Genomic DNA, 25,537 nt, shown 5'->3' on the forward strand with positions numbered 1-25,537 from the left:
AACAAACAAAACTCTGAAAGGTATAGAGAAGATGGGGCAGCTAGGAATCTTGTGAGCTGGAGAACAAAACTGTTTTTTCTTTTTGACTCATTTATACCAGACTAGGAGGTAACTGACAACCCAGAAACACCAATGGGTGCATACAGTAAGAGCCCCAACAAAAGCCTGGTCTCTCCAGCTAAAGCACCCACAAAAAGGCTGTCTAGCAAGCAGAAAACTTTTAGACAATAAGAATTTGACTACAGCTAAACAGCACAGAACAAAAGTACAGTCCCAACCCAACATCTACCAGGAAAGATCAAGGTGGGGAGCCTACAGAAAACAAAGAAGCTGCAAAACGTGTGATAGAACATAACTGATAGAACTAGAAGGAGAAATAGATAAATCCTCAATTATAACTGAAGATTTCAACATCTCTCTCTCTTCAGTTAGTAGAACAACTAGACAGAAAATCAACAAGGATATAGAGGAACTGAAAAACACCATCAACCAACTGAATCTAAGCAACATTTATAAAACACTCTATTTATAAACAACATTTATAAAACAACAGGAAGATATACAGAACCCAGAAATAGTCCCAAACAAGCATGGCCAGCTGATTCTTTTACAAAGGTACAAAAGCCATCAATAGAGGAAGGAGAGTGTTTTCAATAAATGGTCCTGGAGCATATGGGCAAAAAATCAATCTCAACCTAAGGTGACACCTTACACAAAAATTAAACCAAAATGGATCAAAGGTTTAAATATGAAACATAAAACTATAAATCTCTTAGAAGCAAACATAGGAGAAATCTTTAGATCCTAAGGCTGGGTGAAGAGTATAGATATGACACCAAAAGCACAATCCATTAGAGAAAAAAATTGAAAAAGTGGACTTCATTAAAATTAAAAAATTTTGCTCTGCAAGACTGTTAAGCAGATGAAAAGACAAACTATGGACTTGGATAAAATACTTGTAAACTATAGATCTGATAAAAGATTCATCTAGAATTTATAAGATACTCAAAAATTTAACAGTAAAAACACAGACAATGCAATGAGAACATGAGTAAAAGTCATAAAGAGACATTTTACTGAAGAAGATATATAAAAGGCAAATAAGCTCCTGAGATGTTCAACCTCACTAGCCATTAGGGAAATGTAAATTAGGATTACAATGAGATATCACTACATACCTATTAAAACAGCTAAAATAAAAAATAATGTCAGTACTGAGTGCTAGCAAGGATGCAGAGAAATTGAGTCTCTCATACACTGCTGGTCGCAATGTGAAATAGTACAGCCACTGTGGAAAATAGTTTGTCACTGTCTTTAAAAATCAAACATATTTTTATCAAATATCCCAGGAATCCCACTTTGGGGCATTTAACCCAGAGAAATGAATACTCCACACAACATCCTGTACATGATTGTTTGTAGCAGCTTTATTTGTAAAAGCAAAACTGGAAATAACCAAAATTTCCATTATAGTAGGTAATGGTTAAACAAACTGCATTACTATCTACACCATGGAATATTTCTCAGTAATAAAAAGGAATGTATTCATACACATGAAAACTAAAATGTATTCCAAGGGTATTATGCTGGGAAAAAAAGACCATCTCAAAAGTCACATACTACAATTCCATTTGTATAACACTCTTGAAATGACAAATTATAGAAATGGGGAACAGATTGGTTGGAGCAGTTATTAATGGTGGGGATGAGGGGTGGATGTGACTTTAAAGGATTAGCACAAGGGAAATATATGTAGTGATGGCACAGTTTTGTATCCTTCTGGTGGCAGTGATTACATGAATCTCAGCATGTGTTAAAATGGCACAGAACCATACACACACTCTGTACCAATGTCAAATTATTGGTTTTATTGTTGTACGATAGTTGTTACCTAAGATTTAACTACTGGGGGAAACTGAATGAAGGATACATAGAGCCTCTCTATACTGGTTTTACAACTTCCTGAGAATCTATCATCATTTCAAAATAATTTTTTAAAAAGGGGGACATATGCAAAGTTTGCAGTGCATTCTTTAAAAAAATACATCCTTAACCTTTTTCAAGGTTTTCATGGTGCCAAATTTCTCAGATTAGTAACTTCTCTCCTTCCAACACTTGACTAAACCAAATTATTTATATGCCAGAGGTTACTGTTTATTGTTTCTTTTAATTAAAACACAGGAAATGATGGTATAAGTTTTATATACCATGTCTTAAATAACTAATTTACAATTGCTAATGGGTAGCAAAAGATCAAAGACACCAAAATCAAGATTTAATCAAAAAACCTCATTTAACACATTATTTGCAACTTCATCATTGACCTCAACTGCAGGCACTTTTGCTGGAGCTGCCAAGAAGAAAACAAAATGTGACTAATTTTTCTACTTTCCTCTATTTAAAAAAGGAATTAATGAATATAAATATGTCCCAATTTGATATCTTAACAGTTCCCGTAACACGTACTTGGGAAACTCTATGCCTGAATAATTGGGCCATTGATTATTTCTGGAACATACATTAAGCTCTTCAGTTTAATCTTATTTAGACCTAAAAATTACAATAAAAAGGAGATTTCCAGATTACTTTTAGTTTTATTAAAATTATCTCCTTTGATCATCTTTTTTCTGGAAAAGAATTATTTATTGAACTGCCAGACTCTGACATTCTTTAATTACTAATGACAGCACATCCAAACATGTCTCACATTCTGCATTCATAATTTACTAACAGAGTTAAAATACATGTAGGAATATTTTAATGGAGTCTGTTGTAATTCTCAATGGTATTCTGTTTTCTTAAATAAGTGGGGAAACATCATAGAGAGAAAATCTCTTCTGAAAAGTACAAATACAGGTTCACAATCCTTTATCTGCAACTATGAAATCCTCAAAAACCTCTGGAAACCGAAAGGTTTTAAGTATGTCAGTTTGTAGAAACACTGGACCTGAATGAACCTGGCACTTTTTCCTAGTCTCTATGTAATCCACAAGTGTTAATATTCCCATCTTTACTGCAGAAATATAAATTTGTTAATGCTCAGGATGGTGGCCCTGGGAGTATCATACAATATACAATATATGTACCATATTCCCTTTCCAAAATCTGAAAATTCCTGACTTATAAGACATGTCTGCCCTAAGGCTTTGGGTTGAGAGATTTTGGAACTGTCCTAGAAAGATATAGTATAGATGTTCATATAATACTGAGAATAAAAATTTATTTATCTGGCAAATGAGTCCAGGAGAACAGATAGTTCATGACATGGAATTTGTGAGAAGAGTCAGGTCAGCACCAACCCGAACTTAATTTCATTAATTAAAAAACTGGGACATTGAGCAATTTTCCCAGGGTTACCCAGCTACAGTTGGAACCCATGCAGTCTGGCTTCAGAAATCATGCTTCTAAACCTTAAAAATTATGTCACTTGAGCCATATCCTGAAAGTCTCTGCCATCACAGCAGAGGGAGATTGAGTCTCTTATCTGAAAGCCTGAACAATTTGTGAAAGTTCACATCCTTATGGGTAAAACCCCAGTACTGAGGAAACTGGCAGCCTGGCTCATACACACCAAGTATAAAATTAGAGGAGCCTTTTAAGGAGAAGAATGAACAGTCCCAAAGAAAAAAACTATGGGAACTGGCCTCACGTGACCCTCTAACTGAGTTCACCTGTCCAATTCTGGCCTTGCACACTGAACTTCCAAGTATCTATTTAGTGCCTCTTTTTTAAATAGGAGGAGATTCAGGGATCAACAGACATTTAAGGAAAATGTCAAATATGAAACATCAAAATAAACAAGAAACAAAAAGGAACCTAAAGAAGACAGAGGAAATACAGAGTAGAGAAATTTTCAAAACCTTTATTATTAGTATCTTCAGAGATTAAGAGAAGAAATTACATACATGAAAACAATACAGGACACTGTAAAAAAAGAGAGGGTGCAAAAGAGGATAAGATAATGTGGAAATTAAAAATATAGTAGCTGAAATTCAAAGTTCAATAAAACTTTGAAACATAAAGTTAATGAAATTTTCCAGAAATTAGTTCAAGAAAACAAACAGAGGTAAGAAAACTTAGAGAAGTTATCTAGGATGTTCAGAGGCTTATTTCAAAATAAGCTTCCAGAAAGAGAAACAGAAAAAATGGTGGTAAGAAAATTATCAAGAACTGAAGAATATGCATAGACTCCAGACACGAAAAACTCTAAGGACCTAGCAGAACAAATTTTTTAAAAAATCCAAGCACATTGTGAAATTTCAGAATACTAGAAGAGGAAAATGCTAAGTAATTCCAGAAAGAAAGAGAAGAAGAAGAAGAAAGAGTAGCATACAAAGTAATTAGAATATTAGATTTCTCTATATATCAAATTCTAGAAGGCAATGAACAATGACTTCATGTTTTTGAGAAATGTCTTTCAGCTTAGAATTCCATTCCCAGACAAACTATCAATCAAGTGAAAGTTTAGCATTAAATCATTTTCAGGCATGCAAGGACTCAAAAAGTTTATCTGCCTTGAAACTTTTTGTAAGAAGACAATCAAGAGTATTAGCAATAGCACTTGATGAATATCTTTGTTACATTATCTGCACCCACATGTGCTGTATTTCCTTAGGAAGCATTGCTAGAAATAATACTGCCTATTGAAAAATTACATTTTGATAAAGATTTACCCATGGTGGAATAAATGTAGACTAATATTATGGAGAAAAAAGTTAACATCAATAAAACAGAGGTTTTGTTTACATTGTTCCTAAATTTAATGGGAACACTGTTTATCATAAATGTGCTCTGGATAATAATAATAATAAAATGTTTCATTTGGTTTTCTTTGTTTTGTTAAGAACAAAATATTTTAGTTTAACTTTGTGGAGAGTTTCAATCCAGGTAACTTAAATTTTATTTAATATTTTGGCATTTATCAAGTTTTCATTAAACACACATACTCACAGACAACAGATAAATTCATTGCTGTTTAATTACACAGCTGAATGGTTCTATAATTATTATTTGAGAGAGCATATCTGGAGAATTGTGCTTCGTAGAAATACATGTATTTTTAACACCGGAATCTGAACGATAGGTTTCCTGTGCTGGAAGCAGATCCCCTGAAGGTTTGTAACTTTTTCTTACCCATTGAGATACACAAGGCTATTTCCTTGACCAATTTAGGGAATTATCTTTTTAATTTTATCCTTAAGAATATTTGTGAAGGAGCATTTGTTACATAGTCAGTCACTTGAAAGGCTGAGGAATCTTTATGACACTTTTCAATAAATGTACTTCTGTTTTTCCTTTTTAGGGGCACAGCAATTGCTGGCATCGTGTTTGGAATTGTATTCATCATGGGGGTCATTGCTGGAATTGCCATATGTATCTGCATGTGCATGAAAAACAACCGTGGAACCCGAGTGGGTGTCATCAGGGCCACCCACATCAATGCCATCTCCTCCTATCCTGGTAAGCAAAATTGCTTACTCCTTCTGAAAGAGGAGTCAGATTTGTTAGTTAACGCTCTGCTCCTTGGAGAGAGGAAACGTTAAAGACTTTCACTGGAATAATCTCCCAAGTATGTAGGGTATTTCTAAATTTATGTAGATTGAAGGTTTACCTTTCAATGGACATTACTTGATTTAAGTAATAAAATCTACCTCATATTTGAAGAAATTCATATTTTCAATGCTTGTCTCATTGACTACAACTGCTAATCACTCAGTTTAAGAGAAATAGACAATTCACATTCATTGTATTTGTGTGCCAGAGAGTCCTGACAAATAATTATAGAGAAAGTATTAGCTACATGTCTGAATAAACTGGAATCTGTTTCAATAGGTAGGTATGTTTAGAGAAAAATATTAAAGAAAGATTTTATGTGTCTTCTTTATGTAAAGAAAACAGTTTTAACATAATATTAAAATTGTCAACAAAGAGCAAAGGTCATATATTAATAATTTGACAAGTGTTTGTTAACAATCTGCTAGAAGTTCCACATATAAAAATATAGAACACATAAGACTCTGTAACAAAATACTGTGTTTTGCAGTAGGTTATTTCAGCAGTGCTTTCTAAGTCAATCTGTTTGGGTACAATCTGACATACAAAGAAGAGTCAAGTTCTAAGTTTAACACATTGTTAGGTAAATAATGTGCTATCCACATTCATGTCCTCTCCATCCCTATAGAAGAGGAAGGGGGTACTTTCTACATGCAGTCTGCCCTGTGTATCAATTCCCTGATAACTTCTTTCCTCTCTTAACCCTTTCCTATCATCCTGAACTGGAGGGAGCACATGCCAGATGAATGTGAGAATGATCACTTCTCCTGTTCCTCTTCTGTTGGTTCCTCCATCTTCATCTTTGGTGCCTCATGGCTCAGTTTTGTGCCTTCTATCTTCTAGCTATACTAATTTCTTTAATTATGTAATTAGGTCTCACAGTGTAGTAAGGTCTCAGGTTACAGTAAGTAGTATTTATATGCTAATGTTTTGCAGTTAGATGTCTCCATTTCAAACTTCTTTCCTGAATGTCAGATTCATTTGATCCCACTGCCGACTGGATATCTCCACTTAAATGTTTGATAGATATCTCAAATTTAATACGTCTAAGGCTGCTCTTCTGTTATCTCTTCAAATCCTCCTCCACTCACAGCCTTTACCATCTCAGCTGATGGTATCTTCAGCCTGCCAGGGTTTCAGGTTAAAAACCTTGGCGACATGCTTCATTCCTCTCTATCCCTCAAGTCTACATGTCCTCTGCCATGAAAACTCTTTTTTAGCTCCATCTTCAAACTACAGGCAGTATCTGACTGCTTCCCACAGTACCTACTGTCCTTCCCTGGTGGGAGCCATCAACTCTCGCCTGCACCACTGTGGTGACCTAACTACTCTCCCAGCATTCACCCTTGGCTCCCGAGGGTCCATTTTAAACATAGTAGCCAGATTGAACGTGTTAAAGTAGGTTTCAAGTCATGTCACATTTCTGCGCAAAATCTTTCAGTGGCTTCCCATTTCCCCCAGAAGAGTCAAAGCCAGTGGTTCCTTATTTTACCCAAAGTAAAAGGTTTCTGTGAACACACGGGGCACACTCCCCTCTTACGGCCTCTCCTAGAATACCAACTCCCTCATTAATTCACGTATTTGACCAAAGGTCACCTCCTGAATGAAGCCTGCCCTGACCACTCTATTTGAGATTATACTGTATCCCTCCCACAGAACCCTAATCCTCCTGACTACACCCTATTTTTTTTCCAGAGTGCTTTTACTCTTCTAAGATACCATATCGCTCACCTAACCATTATGTATATTTTTTATTATCCATCCCCTCCTTCTAGAACATCAGCTCCATGAGGCACCAATCATAGTCTATTTTTCAATTCCAAACTTTTGCACCTGGGACATACACACAATGGGCACCCAGGAGATATGGCTGAATGAATAAAGAGCACAACTCATGATAAGATCTGATTTAGTTCCTACCTAGAGGAACTCTTTCTCCTAGAGGAACTCTCTAGGAAATTTCTCTCCTACCTAGAGAATTTACCTTAAATTCCACACAGAATATGTAGTTTTTACTTACTACAAAAGACACTCACAATTTTGAATCTTCCTAACTTAACTAAGAATATGGCTGTGGTTATTAGCATAACAATGTTAGGACTAGAGTAGAAGGAAAAAAGTAGGGGGAATGATTTTTTATTTCTCACATCTCTCCATTTTTACCTGGTCAACCCATAATCCAAAATAAGAAGAGAAGAGAGTCATACAGAGACATTGGAGAGAAGGCAAGGAAAAACACTCTAGATAAAATTCCAGATACACTACTGCTTGATGAAAACAAGTTTAGTTAAAATTAAACTTAAAACATTTAAAAAAATTTTTTGTAAAATTAGAAGACAGAAAATATTTTAATGTGAGGTCTTTGTTTTCTTGGGTTTAAAGTTTCCATTTCATGCATGGAAACATGTTTTTTAAAATAGTAGCCTTACTTATACTGTCAAATCACAATGGCATGATGCATTTTCAGTAAATGCACTGTTCTGGGAACTGAATAATGCAAGAAACATAATAAACCTTATGGTGGAAGCATTTTTGCTGCAAAAAGAGTAGGTCTACAAAAACATAATGTTCTTGATTACTTCTCATTTCCTTCTCAAAGTCACTAAGTCACTAATTAAGCTTTTACTTAAAGGATCAGGAAACAACACAAAATAGCAGCACCAAATGTTTTCAATGTCTTTCATCTCTGGAAATGGTGTTTTTACCCACATTACTGAACTAATCCTGTGATTACTAAGATAACAACCCAAGTTACTGTATAGTCCTACAGCCTGGAGGGTACTTAAAAGAATAGAAAATAATTTAGTGAAGTTTATCTTCCCTTGGTGAAAGCACTCAGTGGGGAACCCAACAGTGGACATCATTACTTTGCACTGGGGAGGAGATTACCAAGAGAAGATAATCACACACCTGACCCTTTGTTGGACAGTGACCTTCCAAAATAGTTTTTTATTCCTGCCATGTTGGGTAGAATGAACAGTTCTGTTTAATTATAATTATTCTTAAAACCATCATTGTGAAAATAACAATTATTCCTTACCTTACATTTCTACTCCTGCCCAAAACTTCGATGTAAATGAAAGAAAGTGATCATGTTAATCTTTTTTTAAAAAATAGTTTTGGATGATACACACCTGAAAGAAAATTACACAAAAAAGATTGAAACAGAAAACTTGGCAAAGACAGAAAAATCAAATGTCAACAAAAAGGAAACAACGGATTTCAATACTATCAAGAAAATTGAGATTTGGAGTACATTATTGAGTCCCCAGATTATTAACTGATTGATTGACTGATTGACTGAGACAGTTAAACAACAGAGAAGAAAGGTGGGGAGGGATCTTGCTAACAAAAATGCAAAGAATACATGTAGAGAGGAGTTGGAAAAATCATTTCAAAGCTTTCATAAGAAAGGTTTAGGACAAGAATCATCAATCAATGCTAAATCTGGAGGGAAAGGTTGCTGAAGAGCAGGATATGTGCATGCACTTAGTGTCTACCTCTCAAATTTCTTGTTAGCTACAGGGTGAAAAACAGTAACTGCCCAGTGGAGAAAACAGACAACATTTTGACCAGGTGGTAAAAATTCACACCAAAGAAGGGCAAATAAACAACTTGCACCTTTGGGTGTTAGTCTAAGGATAACTCAACTTTGTGCATGCAGTAATTTGGCTGGTATCTTAGCATGAAAAAAATACCTGACAAACCCAAGATGCAGAACATTCTATAAAATTTTTAAAATCTCTTGGAAATACTTCATTAAGAAATCAAAACTCCATTTGTAACAGTGAATTCACAAATGAGGGCAACCTTATCAGTATAGTATATGTACTGAAAATGGAAAGACTTTCATGTACTCATGAGAGGATTACGTGATATGAGGATGATCTCTTCTAATTGTGCCTATTTTCATAGCGAAATGAGAAGCAAGTCTTGTGCTGAAAGTGGGTTGAGGAGCAGTTAAGGAGAAAGAAAAAAGCATAAAATGGTTATCTCAGAGAATGAGGGTGGTGGAATGTCTAAAGAAATGCATATTTCTAAGCAATTCCCAAGGCCTGGACACTTAAGAATATGGTCATGCATTACTTTAAAATGAGATCAATCAGCATTATTGTGCATTTTTCTCTAGCCACATTAAGTTCCTAGATACAAATCTGGGGTGTCCAAAATGTTGGATTAATCAGGATTGGAGTTTGGGGGAGAGAAAAAGTTAAAAAATAGTTGATTATACAGGCACAGAAATAATTTTAGTGGTGGACCACAATATAAGCTGAACAAAGAAAGATATGAAGACAGGAAAGAGGTGACATCAATTAAAATTTTTTTTTCCACTGCCATCAGTAAATTGAAAATCAAGGTAAGGTCCAAGATGTGTTGGAATATGTATTCTAGAAAGATAAAGAGTAGTGGTCAGATTTGCAAAATGGTGCCGTTATTGGTCATAACAAGGGTGAGAAAGTTTTGAAGCCAAGAAAGTCCAAGTGTTAAAAATGATTAAAGAAGACAATTTAGGTGATACAACTTTATTTACACTTCACGAACTGGACAGTCTTCATGTGGAGAACTGCAAAATGGGTGGAAGCCTGGAAGTTTTTACATGATAAAGAATAAAGAACAAGGAAGAGAAAAATAGAAAATACTGGATTGGCTGGGCCAACAGGGTCAACCTTTTTTGGGATGAGAAGGAACCAGGAGTAAGTATAGAGCCCAGACTTGAGTTAGCATTTGGGAACTAGCTGAGTGGATATACTGAGTTTCTGGTAAAGCAGAGTGTTACAGGGACAAAAAGTTATCTAAGTTTTGGATTTCTAATGTGGCTCGCTAGGCAGGAGTGGCTCTAACTTGGGGCTAGAAATTTATTCCAACACATGGATATTGAAATCATTGAGAATGATGAGAAGTCGTGATGCAGAGAAAGATAATGGGACTGATGCTAAATATTCAGTGAATGAGTTTGGGGAGAGAGGACCACAGATATTGATAGCAAGAAGGTGTAGAAAGTAGTATGACCTCATGGCATATGCTACAGAAGAGCTCAGGTTTTTAAAGAGGGAAAATTGACAGTGGTTTGAAAATATCCATGAGATCCACCAAGAACACCCAGTGTACCTCCTGGCCATATATGCTGTAGGATGTGGGAGAAAAAGAACAGCTCGGACTTAATAGTTCTACAGAGGAAGCTGTGCTGTCATGGAAAATCAGATTTAAGGGCCTTTCTGACAACAGACTGTATTATTCTACTGAGCACAGTGAAAGGGGAGTGGTAAGTTTGGAAAATTAACTAGATTAGATGTGAAAGGTCTTCCAGGGTTAAAGGTCTATAGGGCAGGGTGTTCTAGGAGCTCGTCCTTCTCATGGCGCCAGAGGGATGTCAAGCTGTCAGATGTGACTAGACTTGTCTTCATGTTACCTGAGGGGAAGGGGAATGATGGATTGTAATGGCATCAGCCTTCCATGAACTGCACCTTGGGCCATTGCAGAGGAGAAATAGACTGGGCTGTGTGTGTGTGGTGGGGGTGGAGACAGTGGAGTCCTTTCCAGGAGCTCTGTGGGCCTCTGTTCTGAGTGCGGTTCAGGCAAATTGTGATAGGGTTTGCAGGAGGGTGGAGGAGATTTGTTCCTGGCGATATGAGAAGCCATCTTTAAAAGCAACTCATGAGTGATAGAAGTATTAGCTAACACTAAGATGTGTTAGAATATAAACAGAAGCATATCAAAAAATTTAAGAGTTTGTTTGAACAGAAAATGATTTGAATCAGGCAGCACCAAACCAGAAGTGGTCATGAGCGCAGTGTGGAAGCAAAGAAAGGAATTATTTGATTGGCTATAGTTTAAAGCCTACTTGACTATGATTGATTGCCCTTCGTGTTTTGATTCCATAATTTTGTGACATTTACAGGCTTAAGTTGTGGTTTGCTTGTATAGGCACCACAGCATTAGACCCACCTCAGTCTAGTGGCCACCTTATTTAATTAACAGGTGATAATCATTTCTCAATATGAATGTATCAAATCAACACATTGTACACCTTAAACTTATATAATGTTATATGCCAATTACATGTCAATTAAAAAAATTTTTTAAAACACAACATTAAAAAAGTCATGAGATTCACCTATCCTTTCAGATATTAAAACCACTTAAATCAATAATAATTAAAATGAGATGTTTCTTGGTTATTGGGGAAAACTCAAATAGATTGAAATTTTAACTGTAAGGGAAAGATAACAAAACAATGTAAAAATTGAGGATTAAGAGGACACACTGAGATAATCTGGCTTAACCAAAATTTAAAATTTAGAAAAAATAAACTTTGATGCAGAAATACACCAAATAAAATAATAGATGTAAGGAAACATTAAATATACAAATTTAAATGGAGAAACTCAGAAATAGACTGGTTATGTATCAGATATCTGAAAGAGAAGACAAATTTTTAAGCTTGGAAATGAGATCAGAAAGATGAAAAATGACATTTTGTGAGATGCAGGTTTTAAGCTTCAGTATGTCAATAAGGTAAAAATAATATAACCATTGTAACGGTTATTTTTAAAAAGATATATTGAAAAGATACATAATTTTTATACTTGTTTATATCCTGTTATCTTAATTATATCTTAATTCTAATTAAGAATCTAGTTTATAAATTATCAGTACAAAACAAAACAAAAAAATAACCTAATATGAATTATAAGTAGTAAACAAGATGTAGAATGATGTTAAACCTAGCTATTAGTAAGGAAATATAAAAGAGCTTTATTTTTTCATTATTAAACTACCAAAATATTAACTGAATTTTATTCTAAAGAACTAATTCAAAATAATAAAAAGCCTATGTGTAGAAAAATATTCATCATTCCATTTTTAAAATAATTAAAACATTGTTAATTTCAAAATAAGTGAATGGTTGGTGAAATAATATGCAGCCACTCACATGAAAGGTTTTGAAGAATATATAGAAGGAAAAAGACTATGTATAGCACAAAAAAGTACATACCACTTTACATGAACACAAGATATAAAAAACACAAATGACTAGAAGAGAGAATATAAAGATATTGTTAAATTGTGGTGACAAAAATATGGATGATTTTCTGTTTCCAAATTTTCTAAAATAACGTGTAGTTTTGATAAGCTTTACTTACATTTGCTTTAGGAATATTAGCCTGAGTGGATGAAAGGCATTAAATATTCTATGAATTTCATAGCATCCCTAAATTTGGTAATATTGGACAACTATAATGATAGTAAGGATAAATGGCATATTTGCCCTACTTAAATCAGAGAACTGGGCTACTGGTTATGAAAGATTTTCAAAAGCACCATTATGTCCAGCTGTATCCATATATCTTTTAAAGATGATTTGACCTTTAAGAAAGAACAAAACCTTTTAGAGTTAATCAGGAATTCTAAAACAGATACTTGGAAAAGTTTACTTCCTACTTAAACCTTATTACTGCAATAAAGAAAGATAGCACAGTCCATAGTTAATGCAAGTATCATTTAAAAATGTCTTCCAGTAGCTGGAACTATATAAAAGATGTGCCATGTTTACTTCATGATGGATAGTCCTCCAAATATCATTCTTCAGCATTATGATCACTTTATCAAAATTCAAAGGCTCTATGAATGAAAGAACACTGTCACATATCTTAGAATTCCATGCTCAATATGCAGCTATAGAAAGGATAGTGAACTTTACTGAAATGTCCCCTATGCAGTTTTTATGCAAATAGCAAAATATCAAAGCTTTGTTACCAAAGCAAAAACATTCACCAAGAGTTCAAGACAAACAGTGATACAGAGTCAATCTATAGAATCATTTGGTGTGTGTTCCTCAAGTGGGGAAAAGCTTCAGCATAAAAACACTCTGAACCACATACTTATAAGGAACAATTCAATGGGTATCCAGCTGTAATTTCTACTTTACATGGAGGCTGTATTTCTCGGCTTGGATGAAGTTTATTATAAGTCTCTTTGTCTCAGTTCTCCTAGATACAATGAAGCAAAGGGGTGGGTGTAATGCAGAAGGAATGTGCTCCGCAAGAGTTATTCCATTTTGCTGTAGAAAACAAAGCTTGGAAAAGCCCAGTCCCTGCGGGTCTAACAGAGCTGTGGAGAAGCTGGTACAACATGGCTGCTTTCTCTACAGAGCTGTGTCCTCAGCCACGAGCCCTCAACCTCCTCAGCCCTCTAGAGACTTACAAAGCTTTTCTTTGCTCACCAGAACAGTCAGTCCTTGGAGGACATCCCACCCAGTTCTGTGTCTCCATCCTCCCCTTTTCTGAAGCGACCCAATTCTGCTTTCTCACATCCCTGAGTATAGACAAATCAGTAAGCGTTCAAATCATCAGGCTTCTGACAAAAAGAGTGAAGTTAAAGGGATCCAGAGTGCACAAAGGGTGAAGTCCTATCTTTGTACAAGCATATTGATCGGAACACTATCATAATCTTATTGGTAAGAGCACAATTTAGAAGACATTTTAGAAATAAGTGTTTTGATATGTTGCTTGTTTTGTTCCACCATTCTAATGCTAAAAGCTTGGCCATTCGTTTGCATTATGACACTAGCTTATGATTTAGGCTGCATTCACAATAACATCAGGCATATTAATTTCCAACTAGAATCATGATTGTGATGATGAATTCAACTACTGGCAAATCATAAGAGGGGTTGCTCAGATGTTGCAGAATGATTTGGTTCTTGAAGATATGGAGTACTCAAGGGGTGCCTCCCAACCCTGGAAATGAGACTGAAATCACTACCAAATAGACATCCATACATAGTCATAATGAGGTGTTTTGAGTGAGATTTAAAAACACACTGACAGAGTAAAAAATTAAGAAAAAGTATCATATGAGCTATAAAAGCTAGCTTATATGAAAGTATAGAAAGCTAAATTCTTCATCCTCATTTGCAAATCTGCTTATCTTCCCTTTTTTCCCTTCTTCTTCCTGTAATGGTTCCATGACCATCTGAGTTATAAGAGCCCCATACTGGGTACCCAATACCTCAAAACCCTCTTTCCCTCTCCATCCCTTTCCTCACCTATGTAATCATCACCTGAGCGCTCAGCTGCTCAAAGTCTCTTAGGATCCTCCCCAGGCCCCCACTGCATGAGTCTCTTATAATCCCTCATATATGCTATTACATCACTTCACCTTTTCTTCAGTCCACCTCCATCCATACTGCTGAGAGAGTCCTCTTCCCAAACATATCTACTAGTGTATTCAGAAAATCTCTGAAAACTGCACATCACACACTCCTTATGTAATAGAGCCCACCGCAATGATGATACAGATTCCTCAATGTCTTTTCCCATTTCTCCTCTCCATGTAATTTTTGTCTTAAACAAAAGGGCTCTCCTGCTTCTGCACTTTTGCTCAAACTTGAATATTCCCCTTGCTTCTTATCTGCCCCTTCAGCATCTTATTTCCAGGAAACTTTCCCTGAGCAGCTCCTTCTAAATACTTTGGTCAATGGTGCCCCTTTTTATGGCACTCGCTCTCTCATACATATGTCTTCAATCTGATAAAACTAAGATTTTTGCAGGCAAAAATTATGTCCACTTCCAAAGTACCCAGCCCAGTGGCTTAAACATATGGATGCCCAAATATTTGCTCAATGTCTGATGCCCTTGTCCTTTCTTTTTCAGTGCAACCACCACCCTATAGTTACGACCATGAGATGGATTACTGTGCAGACTTGCCGCCTCCCTACTCCCCAGCCGCACAGCCTTCAGCACAGCGTTCTCCACCCCCTCCTTATCCTGGAAACTCAAGGAAGTAATTCTTCTCCCAGAACACAATATGTGCCAATCAGAGTCTCGCCCATAATAAATTACTCAGAAACAGAGAGGAAAAGTTTGCTCTAAGGAATATTCTTTTAGGCCAAACAATATGTCAAGTGGAATGTCCCAGCTGAAGGCACAGGGATTTTACCCTTCTCAGAGATGACCCCATATGAAGTATTATGTGTGGTTTGATGGTACCACATCTGAAGAGATCTACTGATAAACATAAGTACATTCAGAAAAAAGAAGATAGACAAAACATATGAAAATCATGTTGCTCAAGGAAATTGCAGTACTGATCCTGGAAAAGAGATTATATAAGACATGAGAACAGCCTGGACTACAGAAAGAAACAACTATTTTCTTGTAGCTTAAAAGCCAGAACTAGGACTGTTCATTGTTTGCTCATCAGTTAACGCAGATCAAGTGCATTTGAGCCCACCCTGTGCCTTACACTGTTTGAAGCGCTGGATGGAAACTACAGGAACTGTAGTGTCAGGGGAAGAACAGGAAACTTTGGTTGCAGTATAAGAAAGGGCAATTGGAACTTCCTTATTGACTAGATTGCTTTGTGAAGCTCCCTGTTACCAAGATGTCAAACAAAACTTGGCTGACGATCTGGTAGCAACATGCTGCAGAAAGGAGCTAAATCAAATGGTAGATGGGTCCTGCTCATGTTTTAGGTAGGTGTGAGGTAAACTTGTATGCCTCCAAGAATGAAAACAACTGGAATAGTTGAATCTTATATATTTAATTTGACAATTAAAACAGGATCAAAAGGATTCAATAGCTACTTGGATCCAAGAAATCTTCAATGCTAGCTACTGCCACCTAAAAATCATCTGACTTTAATTAGTATATTATGACAAAAATTATTACAACAGTGAAAAAATAACTGAATCAAGTTCCATAAGCAACAAACACTTCACTTCAGATTAAAAGACTAGAAGCCAAATATTCCCATGAGATTTGAGATCAGGGAGTAAAACCTTAGACCTTGACCGTGAAGATATACAGCTGTTTACAAAAAGAAGAGGGAAAAAAAGAAAGTTTGGATTCTGTTCTGTGGAATTCTATTCATATGTAGCTTAGACAGATTTCTTTTTCTCTTTCTTAATATTTTGATAATCTATTCCCTTGAAAGAGTTATACAGTTAATGGTAAGGTTAAAATACTGAGAGAAAACTGTTGCCTTTTGCTAAAATCCAAATGTTAAGAAGTGTCTACCTTTAGGTGTAAAGTTTTTAATAAATAACTCCTAATGTGCCATATTCTGATGCAAGTGACCTTAAGTTTTATATTTTTATGTGGGTCCTTTTATGAATTTAAAATCTACACTGAGAAATATTGGAAGAGAGTGACGTCACCCAGATGGCAACATAGGCCATTCCTGACTGCACGCCCCCTTACAAGAACTAACATCTGTTCAGGACAGGACACACCACTAAGGAGCACAGGGGTGGAGCTGAATCGTCCCCACTACCACACACACACCACAGAGACCAAGACAGACTCATTAAAAGAAGAGAAGCAGAGTCATGCTGGCCACACTGACCCTCCCACAGGCTGATGCCACACCTCATGCACAGGCCTCCCCTGAGTCTCCGGCTCCTCCACTGGGAAAGAGAACCCAGGGGCACAACCAGCACCCCCCAGCATTGGAGTCACTTTGTGGGACCCCCTATTCTCCTAGGTTAATCTTGCTACACAGGGACTGCAGGGTATCTTCGGGGCTCAACCCCTGGGAACCTGACTGTGACCGAGAAGTGGGGGGCAGCCTGCAACAACAAGAACACCAAATGCATACCATTCTGTTGCTGCAGTGCCCGGTTAGTATTCCTGACCAGTGGCTTTGCTCATCCACAAAACCAAACTGGGGGCACGTTCTGACAAGGGAACTTTGTGGGGTACAGATCTGCCTGATTTTGCTGGCCCTAGAGCCCAGTTTGCCATGTCCAGGCAAGGAACCAAATCACAGCCCTATCCACGGTGGAGAGTGTCTCTCAGCCCCATCTGACCTGGAAGCTGTGTGGCTCAGTCGCACTCCAGCCAAGAGGTGAATGGGCAGAGCTGATCACCCCCAAAGTAGAGCCAGTACTGGGTATGGTGGTTTCCCATGCTATGAACAGGCAGGGGGATTAACCCATAGCCAAAGCTGAGGGTGGCTCCTGGTCCCTTGCAACCAGAGACCCTGTTTGGGAAATGGAGAGTAGCCTGAAATGGCCCCTTCTCCTCCAGCCCAAGCAAGGCAGCTGAGACAGTCCCATGTGCTATAGAGGGCTTTCCAGCCCTACCTGACCAGGAAGGCTGGTGAAAACACCTGGAAGCTGTGTGGTCCAAAAGTGTATGGGGCAAGAAAAGGGCAGACAGAGACAAGAGTTTGCAAAGCCAAACCAGTGACCCGGTTCCTTGAGGGAACTTGGGGTGCAGGACAGCTTGAGTTAAGACAATAAACAAAAAGCTTTACCAGCCTTAGAGCTACTTCTCCTGCTGCACCTGGTCAGAGACTCTAATTCATGGTTCTGCTCATCACTGCATACAGCCTTCAGCCTGTCCAACCAGCAAACCTAACCAGAGCACATGGGAACCTGCAAGCAATTCAACTGCTCTACCTATAGTGGCAACTGAACAGAGAGCACAGCCTGTGGCTTCCCCTGTCTACAGAGTAAAACCAGGGGATTCAGTGCACACTCAGGCCTTATTAAGGCCCGCAAACAATGAGCTGTATAGGCCTTTTCAGGCTAGTTTATAGCCCCATTTATTACTGCGTATAGGGTCCAATGGTGACCATCTAGTAAGCCTTACTAGAGAAATCGGGCAACCATGGAGCCTATGTTAAGCCTCATTTGGGTAGGGAGCCAAGCCGGCAGACCAGCTGTTTTCAGCCAGTGGCATCCCCATCCTGAGAGGTCAGACAGTTGCCTCACCCAAAAACAGAGCACAATAGCAGGCTATACCTGCCCAAGAACATTACCAGAAGACACACAGAGAGACCCAGACTGAGTTGACTGATGCAGAACTGTCTCTGCCCAAGCAAACCTGATATAAGTCTGGAAGAGGAAGCCCATTACTTAAAAGCACAGAGCTCAATTTAAGGAATCAAAGATCTCAAGATCAGGTAAATATGACATTGTCAAAGGAAACTGATAAAGCTCCAATAACTGACTGTAAAGAAATGGAGATCTATGACCTGTCAGGAAAAGAATTCAGAATAATCCTCTTAAGGAAATTTTATGAACCAGAAGAAAACACAGACAACTAAACAAAATTAGGAAAACAATGCATGAACAATATATGAAGATTGACAAGGAAATAGCAAAAAGCAAAAAAAAAAACTCCAAACAAACAAAAATCCTAGAGCTGAAAAATACAATAACTGAACTGAAGAATTCAATAGAGTTTCAAAAGTAGACTTGACCATGCAGAAGAAAGAATCAGCAACCTGGAAAATAGGACATTGGAAATTCCTAGTCAGAGGAGCAAAAAGAACAAAGAATGAAGAGTAAAGAAAGCCTACAGGAATTACAGGGCACAATGAAAAGAAACAATATTTGCACTATAGGAATATTAGAAATGTAGAGAATGAGAAAGAGATAGAAAGTATATTTAAAGCAATAATGGCTGAAAATTTCCTAAATCTGGCATCATGAATGGGCATCTACATCCGTGAGGTCCAAAGGACCCCAAATAGATTGAAACTGAATAGGGCTACACTGAGACACATTCAGTTAAGTTGCTAAAATTTAAAGCAAGATAGAATTTTAGGAGCAGGAACAGAAAAGTGAGAAGTTATGTCTAAGGAAACCCCCTCAAGATTATAAGCTGTTGAATGTCGTTTGCAAGTAGTTAGTTAGAAATATCTTTATTATAAATTAGCTTAAGTACTTCACTACATGCGTTACAGAATGTGTTTCACTTCCTTTCATGAAAAGAACACTGTACTGAAAACTAAAATTGCTTCCAAGTAGTTTGTTAGGAACATCATTATTACAAATCTTCTTAAGCACTCTACGGCATGCATTACAGATTGGGTATTACTTCCATTCACTGATAGAACTCAGTGCTGAACACAGCTTGCAAGTAGACTGTTCAAATCATCTTTATTACAAGTTTTCTTAATCACTTCACTAAGTGCATTACAGAATTAGTATTACTTCCTTACAATGAAGTAACACTATGCTGAATACAGCTTGCAAGTAGCTTCTTAGAAACATCTTTATTAAGTGATTTCATAAATAATTCACTACATGCATTACAGAATGTGTATCACTTCCATTCACTGAAAGGAAGCTGTGCTGAACACAACTTGTAAGTAGCTTCTTAGAAAAATCTTTATTTCAATTCTTAAACTGCATAAAAAATACTGGGAATAGATTCAATTTTTGTGTCACTTTATGATTAACTCTAAAATGTTTAATCCAACATCATCATAATTCAAGTGAAATCCCAAAACAATGTCACAAATTTTGCTAATAAAGCAAGTGTCTGAAGGTATAAATTAATGTTCCTGTACTTGTAGTTAGGAAACTTAGTATTTAATACAAGTAGCATATTTTACTTTCAAATACATTGATCTAACTGAAATATGGTCTGCCAGTGAGATCTAAATGCTAGATTTGTTTTGAATGACTTGTTTGATTTTTAGGCACTGATAATTTTCTTATTTATGAAGACACAAAGCATTCAACAGTTCTAGCCCATTCTAGTGACTGAGATTTCAGCAAAATTTTAACATTACATGTGCTTTAATTTATCTCTCTTCTGCAAGTGTGATTAGACCCAATTACACCGCTGCTGTGCAACTCAAAGTGGCAGGCTCCCTGTGACTTTCAGAATGTTGGTTGCAAATGCAACCGAGTACTCCTTAAGAAAAAATGGGGAGGAAAAGACTAGCAGAAATTGAATTATCGTCATCTTTGCTGTCAATTAATGTTTACTGCATACCTCCTATGTTCTGCAAACACTACCTGCATAGGAGCCATTTCAGTCCACACCATCTCTCTTCATTGAGTTGTTTTATGGCCTCCTTTAAAGCAAATCACAAACCCATAGGTCTAAGATAGATGAGCATTTTTATATTTGCATTTAGTGTCACATAGCATAAACATGCACATTATCAGTATAGACTTTTGGAGGTCACTGATTATTTCAATAATGATACATCTTGGGGAAAACAGTATATGATATGAAAGTTTTGGATTAATGTTTTTGCTGTAGCTGCAGTACTTCCAAAAACAATAAAGTGAAATAACCCAGTGTAATGAGGGTTATATTTTAATTGTCTTGTATCCATTTTGTTTGACCCTCCATTCCTGCTGATTTAACCTTATTCTTCTATATAGGAAACACACAGTAAGCCAGATAGACTTTATTTTGAATCCTGTCTCCTGCCTGCATGATTTGAGACAGGCTACTTCATCTCTACAAAATTCAACTTTCTACTCTAGAAAATGTAAATAATTTAAATGGGCTGCATCAGGTTTTGTGAAAATTGGACAAAAATTCTAAGTATAGTGCTTAGCACATAGAAAATGTTCTATAAATATTAGCCAAAAATAAATCAATAAAAGAATAACATAAGGATGACAGCCTCTGGAACTGTGCTATCCAAGATACTAGCCACCAGCTACATAGGGTTATTTAAATTTAAATGAATTGAAATTAAATTAAATGAAAAATCCAGTTCTTCATTCTCACTAGCCACATTTCAAATACTGCATTGCCTCATGTGGCTACCTTATTGGGCAGGTCTTTTCTGGGAAAATGAGAACCTGTGAGCAATAAGAGGCCCATCCACTCAGGCTCTCCTTGGGCCAGGGGTAGGGAAACTATTACAAGAGCTAAAGGGCTGAATCTAGAAGAAAGACCTTAGCTCTGGCCCAGAAGCTGGTGAGACAGAACCACAGCCTGTTTTCAGAGTCCAGTCAATTCTGTAGCTGCTATGCTCAGCTCTAAAAGCCATTACAGGAGCATCCAGGGGCACCCACATCTTCCTAAGCTGTATCACCGAGGGGTACTCTTCCATATTTCAGAATGTTGTTCCCACCACCAAATGAAAGCAGCACTCACCACTAATCTACCTGATTCCCAACTTGTTCTTGTTTAACCAACCAAACCTATTTTTCCAACTTTGGGCTGTGCAAGGTAGGATCTAGCACTCATCAGACCATACTGAGCCCTTTAAGTAGTGGAGTTCTGGGTGCTATTGTTTGATTTTTAACTTAATTAAAACAACCTAACTCTAGAATGCCAGAGTCACACGATCACCTTGCAAATCACCCCAGAGGCTGCTAAGGACTACCAGATCCTCAATCAGAACCTGGTTGAAATGTGCAATTTCAATTTTCTAATTGCAGGCCCACACTGCAAGGGATATAGCTGAACTTGTGTTAGGTCAATGCTCTTCTGAAACAACCCCACTATATGGTATGTTCAAACTGTCTCAGGAGGTCCAGAAAGAAAAATGACAGAACTAGCTTCAAAATGGTCCACAATGATTCTGATTCTACCCTACTCCCAACCTCACCCTTGCCTCTTACAACCTGTTGAAGCAGAGGACAGACCACGGCTTCAGAGCAGAACAGACTGGTTTCTCTCTCATCTCTGTCACCTTCTAGCTGTGTTCTGAGCCAAGTAACTGAGTTTCCATAACCTTAGTTTTATCCAAAATATGTGAAAAATACCACTCTTGCCAGGTCACTGTAATGATTATAAATAGTAGAGAGAGAGAGTATCTGTTATAATGATTCTATCTGGGTTGATGACTCAGACAGAGATAAATAGATGCACTATTCTCGTTCCAATCTTTGTGCTCCCACTTCTATAAGAAGATAGAATAGTTAACTATTGCTGTGTAACAAATATCTGAAAACTTAGTGGCTTAAAACAACACTTATTATCTCAGTTTTTTAGGCCTAGATTCTGGGTATAGCTCGGCTGGGTCCTCTGGCTCAGGGACTCTCACAGACTGTAGCCTTCTCAGTGTGCGCCAGAGGAGGGGTCTGCCTCCATGCTTACTTGTGTGTTTTGTTGTTGACAGTATTTCTCTCCTTGCAGACTTTTGGACTGAGGGCCTCACTGACTCACTGGCTGTTGGCCAGAGACCACCCTCAATTCCTTACTACATGGGCCTCTCTATAGGGCAGTTCCATTATGTCAGCTTGCTTCCCCAGGGCAAGCAAGCAAAGAAAAGCCATAGAGTAAAAAAAGTGTGCAGGCAAAACCCAGTCACAGACTTTTAAACCTAGTCATGGAACTGACATCTCATCATTTTTGCCATGTTCTATTCCTTAGAATCAGGTCACTAGTCCAGTCCACACAAAAGAGGACAGGATGACACAGGACACAAACACCAGGTGAGAACATCAGGAGCCATCGTAGTAGACAGCCTATCACAGCAGTGGTATTTCATCTCATTCTCCCTAAGTCCGTTATCTGGAGTTTGGGCAATCTTCCCTCTCAACAGCTAAAGGAATCTCAGAGTCATGCTTAGCTGTGATCAAATTGCTTTTAGTGAACAGACAGGCTAAAATGGAGCCAGAGACACTCACAGAGCCGCATTCCTAACAAATATTGAACAGAGACATACCCGTTCATGTTTCTCATAAAATTCATTTATGAGCTGCTAAAAGCACATTGCAGTTTGGCAGGAAATAAAGTGTTCCACATACCACATACCTTATGGACAAGTCTTAACGTGGCTCCAGTTCTAACCTTTGCTTCAACTTTGTTCCAAAATATGTAATCAAGACAAGTTTCCAGATGAGTGTTCAGTGGATCAAGTTGCTACCTCACCTAATCCTGAATATCTTCACTAAAAATGGAAAACAAATCCAAAAAAAATGTTTGCAACTGCAGAAACATGTGCTGGAGATGTTTGCCTTCACTGAATGTGCTAAGGAATAACTGGGTAAAAAATCATCCACAGTTAGACTCTGATTCCAGTGAGACTGGAATTTACAGTTAGACTCTGTGCTTCTCTTCTTATAACCCAGTTGTCAGCAGCTTTTGAGTGTGTGCCATTTGTTAATACAGAGAGGACAAAGGGGAATCATTTTCTGAATTGTTTTTGTCATGGGTGATATATGAATAAAAGACTGCATATTGTTTCCATGGCCTGAAAGATAGATAATTTAATTTTTTTTTCTGACTAAAATCCAAAGAGAACCATGTGATCTGATTTCCCCACTTTTTGTATCTTATTGTAAGTTAACGTGTTCATTATTGTACATTTTGTGTATTATCTGTTGACTGGGAACAAGTAGAAGGCAATTCAGAAGAATTAAGTAATTGAAGTTAAATTCTTTCTGCTTTGATAGTGAAAACGGATTTGGAGACCCACCCCCTGGGTCTCTTACCACCACTGGAATACCCAAGACACACTCCCTCACCTCCTTGTCTGAGGATAGGCCTCTCGCTTCCTCAGGGAACCCCTGCTCATCTTTCAAGATGTGGTTAAAGATATTATACTTTTTAGAGATCTGATAATTTCTCCAATGAGAACTAATTGATTCCCACCTTTGCCCCTTTTTGTATCTATTTTGTACCCCTTTTATGTCCCTTGTCACAGATTTGTTAAATGTCTGTCTCCTCCTATAAGCTCTTTGAGAGCAAGGACTGTCTTTGGAACATATGCTATTTCCAAGAGGTATCTATATGATAGCTGGAACATGAAATAAGTGACTGAATATATTACGCCAGCAAGTAATAATTGACATTCAAAAATGTTAAAATAACTTTATGAATTAAAGGAAGAGAATTTATAGTGAGTAGCATATTCTAAGTGGAGTCCATAATCCAAGATACAGGTCAGACAACAGGATAAAAGGCTTTAGTTTCATAGTATTTAATTGATGATAATGTCAATTCAGATATAGTTGGACTGTGTCATTAAGTGTGGTATTAACACATGTCCACTCAAGTAAATGAACATGCTCATCTTGACTGACTCAGTGGGAACAAGGCAACATGCCAGTTTGGGAGAGGCACTTTTATAATTCTTCAGGTTAAAATTGAGCTTTTCATTTTTTACTTAAAAAGAACATCAACCAAATAACCAAAAAGAACTGTTTCATAAATCACATTTCCATACAATGGATTTGAACTTAATTTAGACTTCAGAAGCAGTGGCCAAAGGATTCATAAAAGGCATTTTTACTAAAATAAGATGCCATAGTTTTCACATTACCATTTCTTCAGGATATGTTGAAAAACCTCTGAATATTCTGACATGAAACACAGAAGACCGAACCTGCTGGAAATGGATAATAAAATGGGTACCAGCTTTTGTGCAATTATTATTTAGTATGCACAGAGAGCAAAAGTGCATGTATCTAAGTCCTAAAAAGCAGTAATGCCATTGTAAAAGATTGATTCTCAATGGACCCATCCCCAGAAATATCTTACCTTGAAACATAGTAATAATTTTGGGAGCTTTTTTGGTGCCAGACACTGTTCTAAGCACTCCACATTTAATTATGTTTAATATTCCAATCCCATTAGATAATTGGTTTAGAAACTAAATGTGCCACTTCATAGTCCTAAAAAACATCTTTCAGTCATAATAAACTTTTAATGCTGCAAATATACCCATATTTACTCTTTGCTTGTAAGCGTTACCTATGACGATCTTGGTGCTGATTGCAGAAGCTGCCTTTCCATGGCTGATTGCCAGGTGGATGACTATATGTGTTTGAACAATCTTAATGATTCATATCTTTTATATTGCCCTTTTGTTGCAATCCATCGCTTAGTCTCCATCATGTGCATGGTGGATAAAATAGTGAAAGGATTTTTTTTTATCTCTGACATGGCACCTGGTCCCAGCAGACACTTTCACCCAATTATCTCCCAGGTCGTGGATTTCACCTGTCCAGAAACCATTATGAATTTTCTGTGGATCCTCTATATTTCTTTTTGACCAGGACAGAGGAATGAGTCAATATTTATGGCAAAAGGATAAACATCTACAAAATAATGTGCATTTTTAACTAATTGTGAAGGGACAGTCACGAATGTTGGTAAGCATGAGTGAAAACCATAAAAATTGCCGTCTATTTGTACATATCTCAGTATTCCTATGGAATTGGTTATTGGTTCTCTGTTGCACATTTTTAAGAAATGCAAAAACTCTGCAGAATTAAAAAAAATACATATAAGCAATAAAATATTAAACTAGATAATAATAACAT

General features: G+C 37.1%; 1 protein-coding gene and 1 long non-coding RNA gene across 2 annotated transcripts in view; one reads left to right on the forward strand and one right to left on the reverse strand.

Annotated features, from left to right (window-relative positions):
- CYYR1 (cysteine and tyrosine rich 1) overlaps positions 1–16,618 on the forward strand; it is a 102,791-nt gene extending 86,173 nt beyond the window's left edge. The window contains exons 3-4 of the mRNA XM_036875246.2: positions 5,303–5,460; positions 15,210–16,618. Of these exons, the coding sequence (XP_036731141.1) occupies positions 5,303–5,460; positions 15,210–15,343 (292 nt within the window). The 3' untranslated portion in view covers positions 15,344–16,618. The remainder of the gene's footprint in view (positions 1–5,302; positions 5,461–15,209) is intronic.
- Positions 1–25,537, reverse strand: part of LOC130683592 (uncharacterized) — a 347,925-nt gene that overhangs the window by 98,606 nt on the left and 223,782 nt on the right. The window lies entirely within an intron of this gene.

The sequence above is a fragment of the Manis pentadactyla genome, chromosome 1 (assembly GCF_030020395.1).
Source record: "Manis pentadactyla isolate mManPen7 chromosome 1, mManPen7.hap1, whole genome shotgun sequence".
In the NCBI taxonomy this organism is placed as follows: Eukaryota; Metazoa; Chordata; class Mammalia; order Pholidota; family Manidae; genus Manis; species Manis pentadactyla.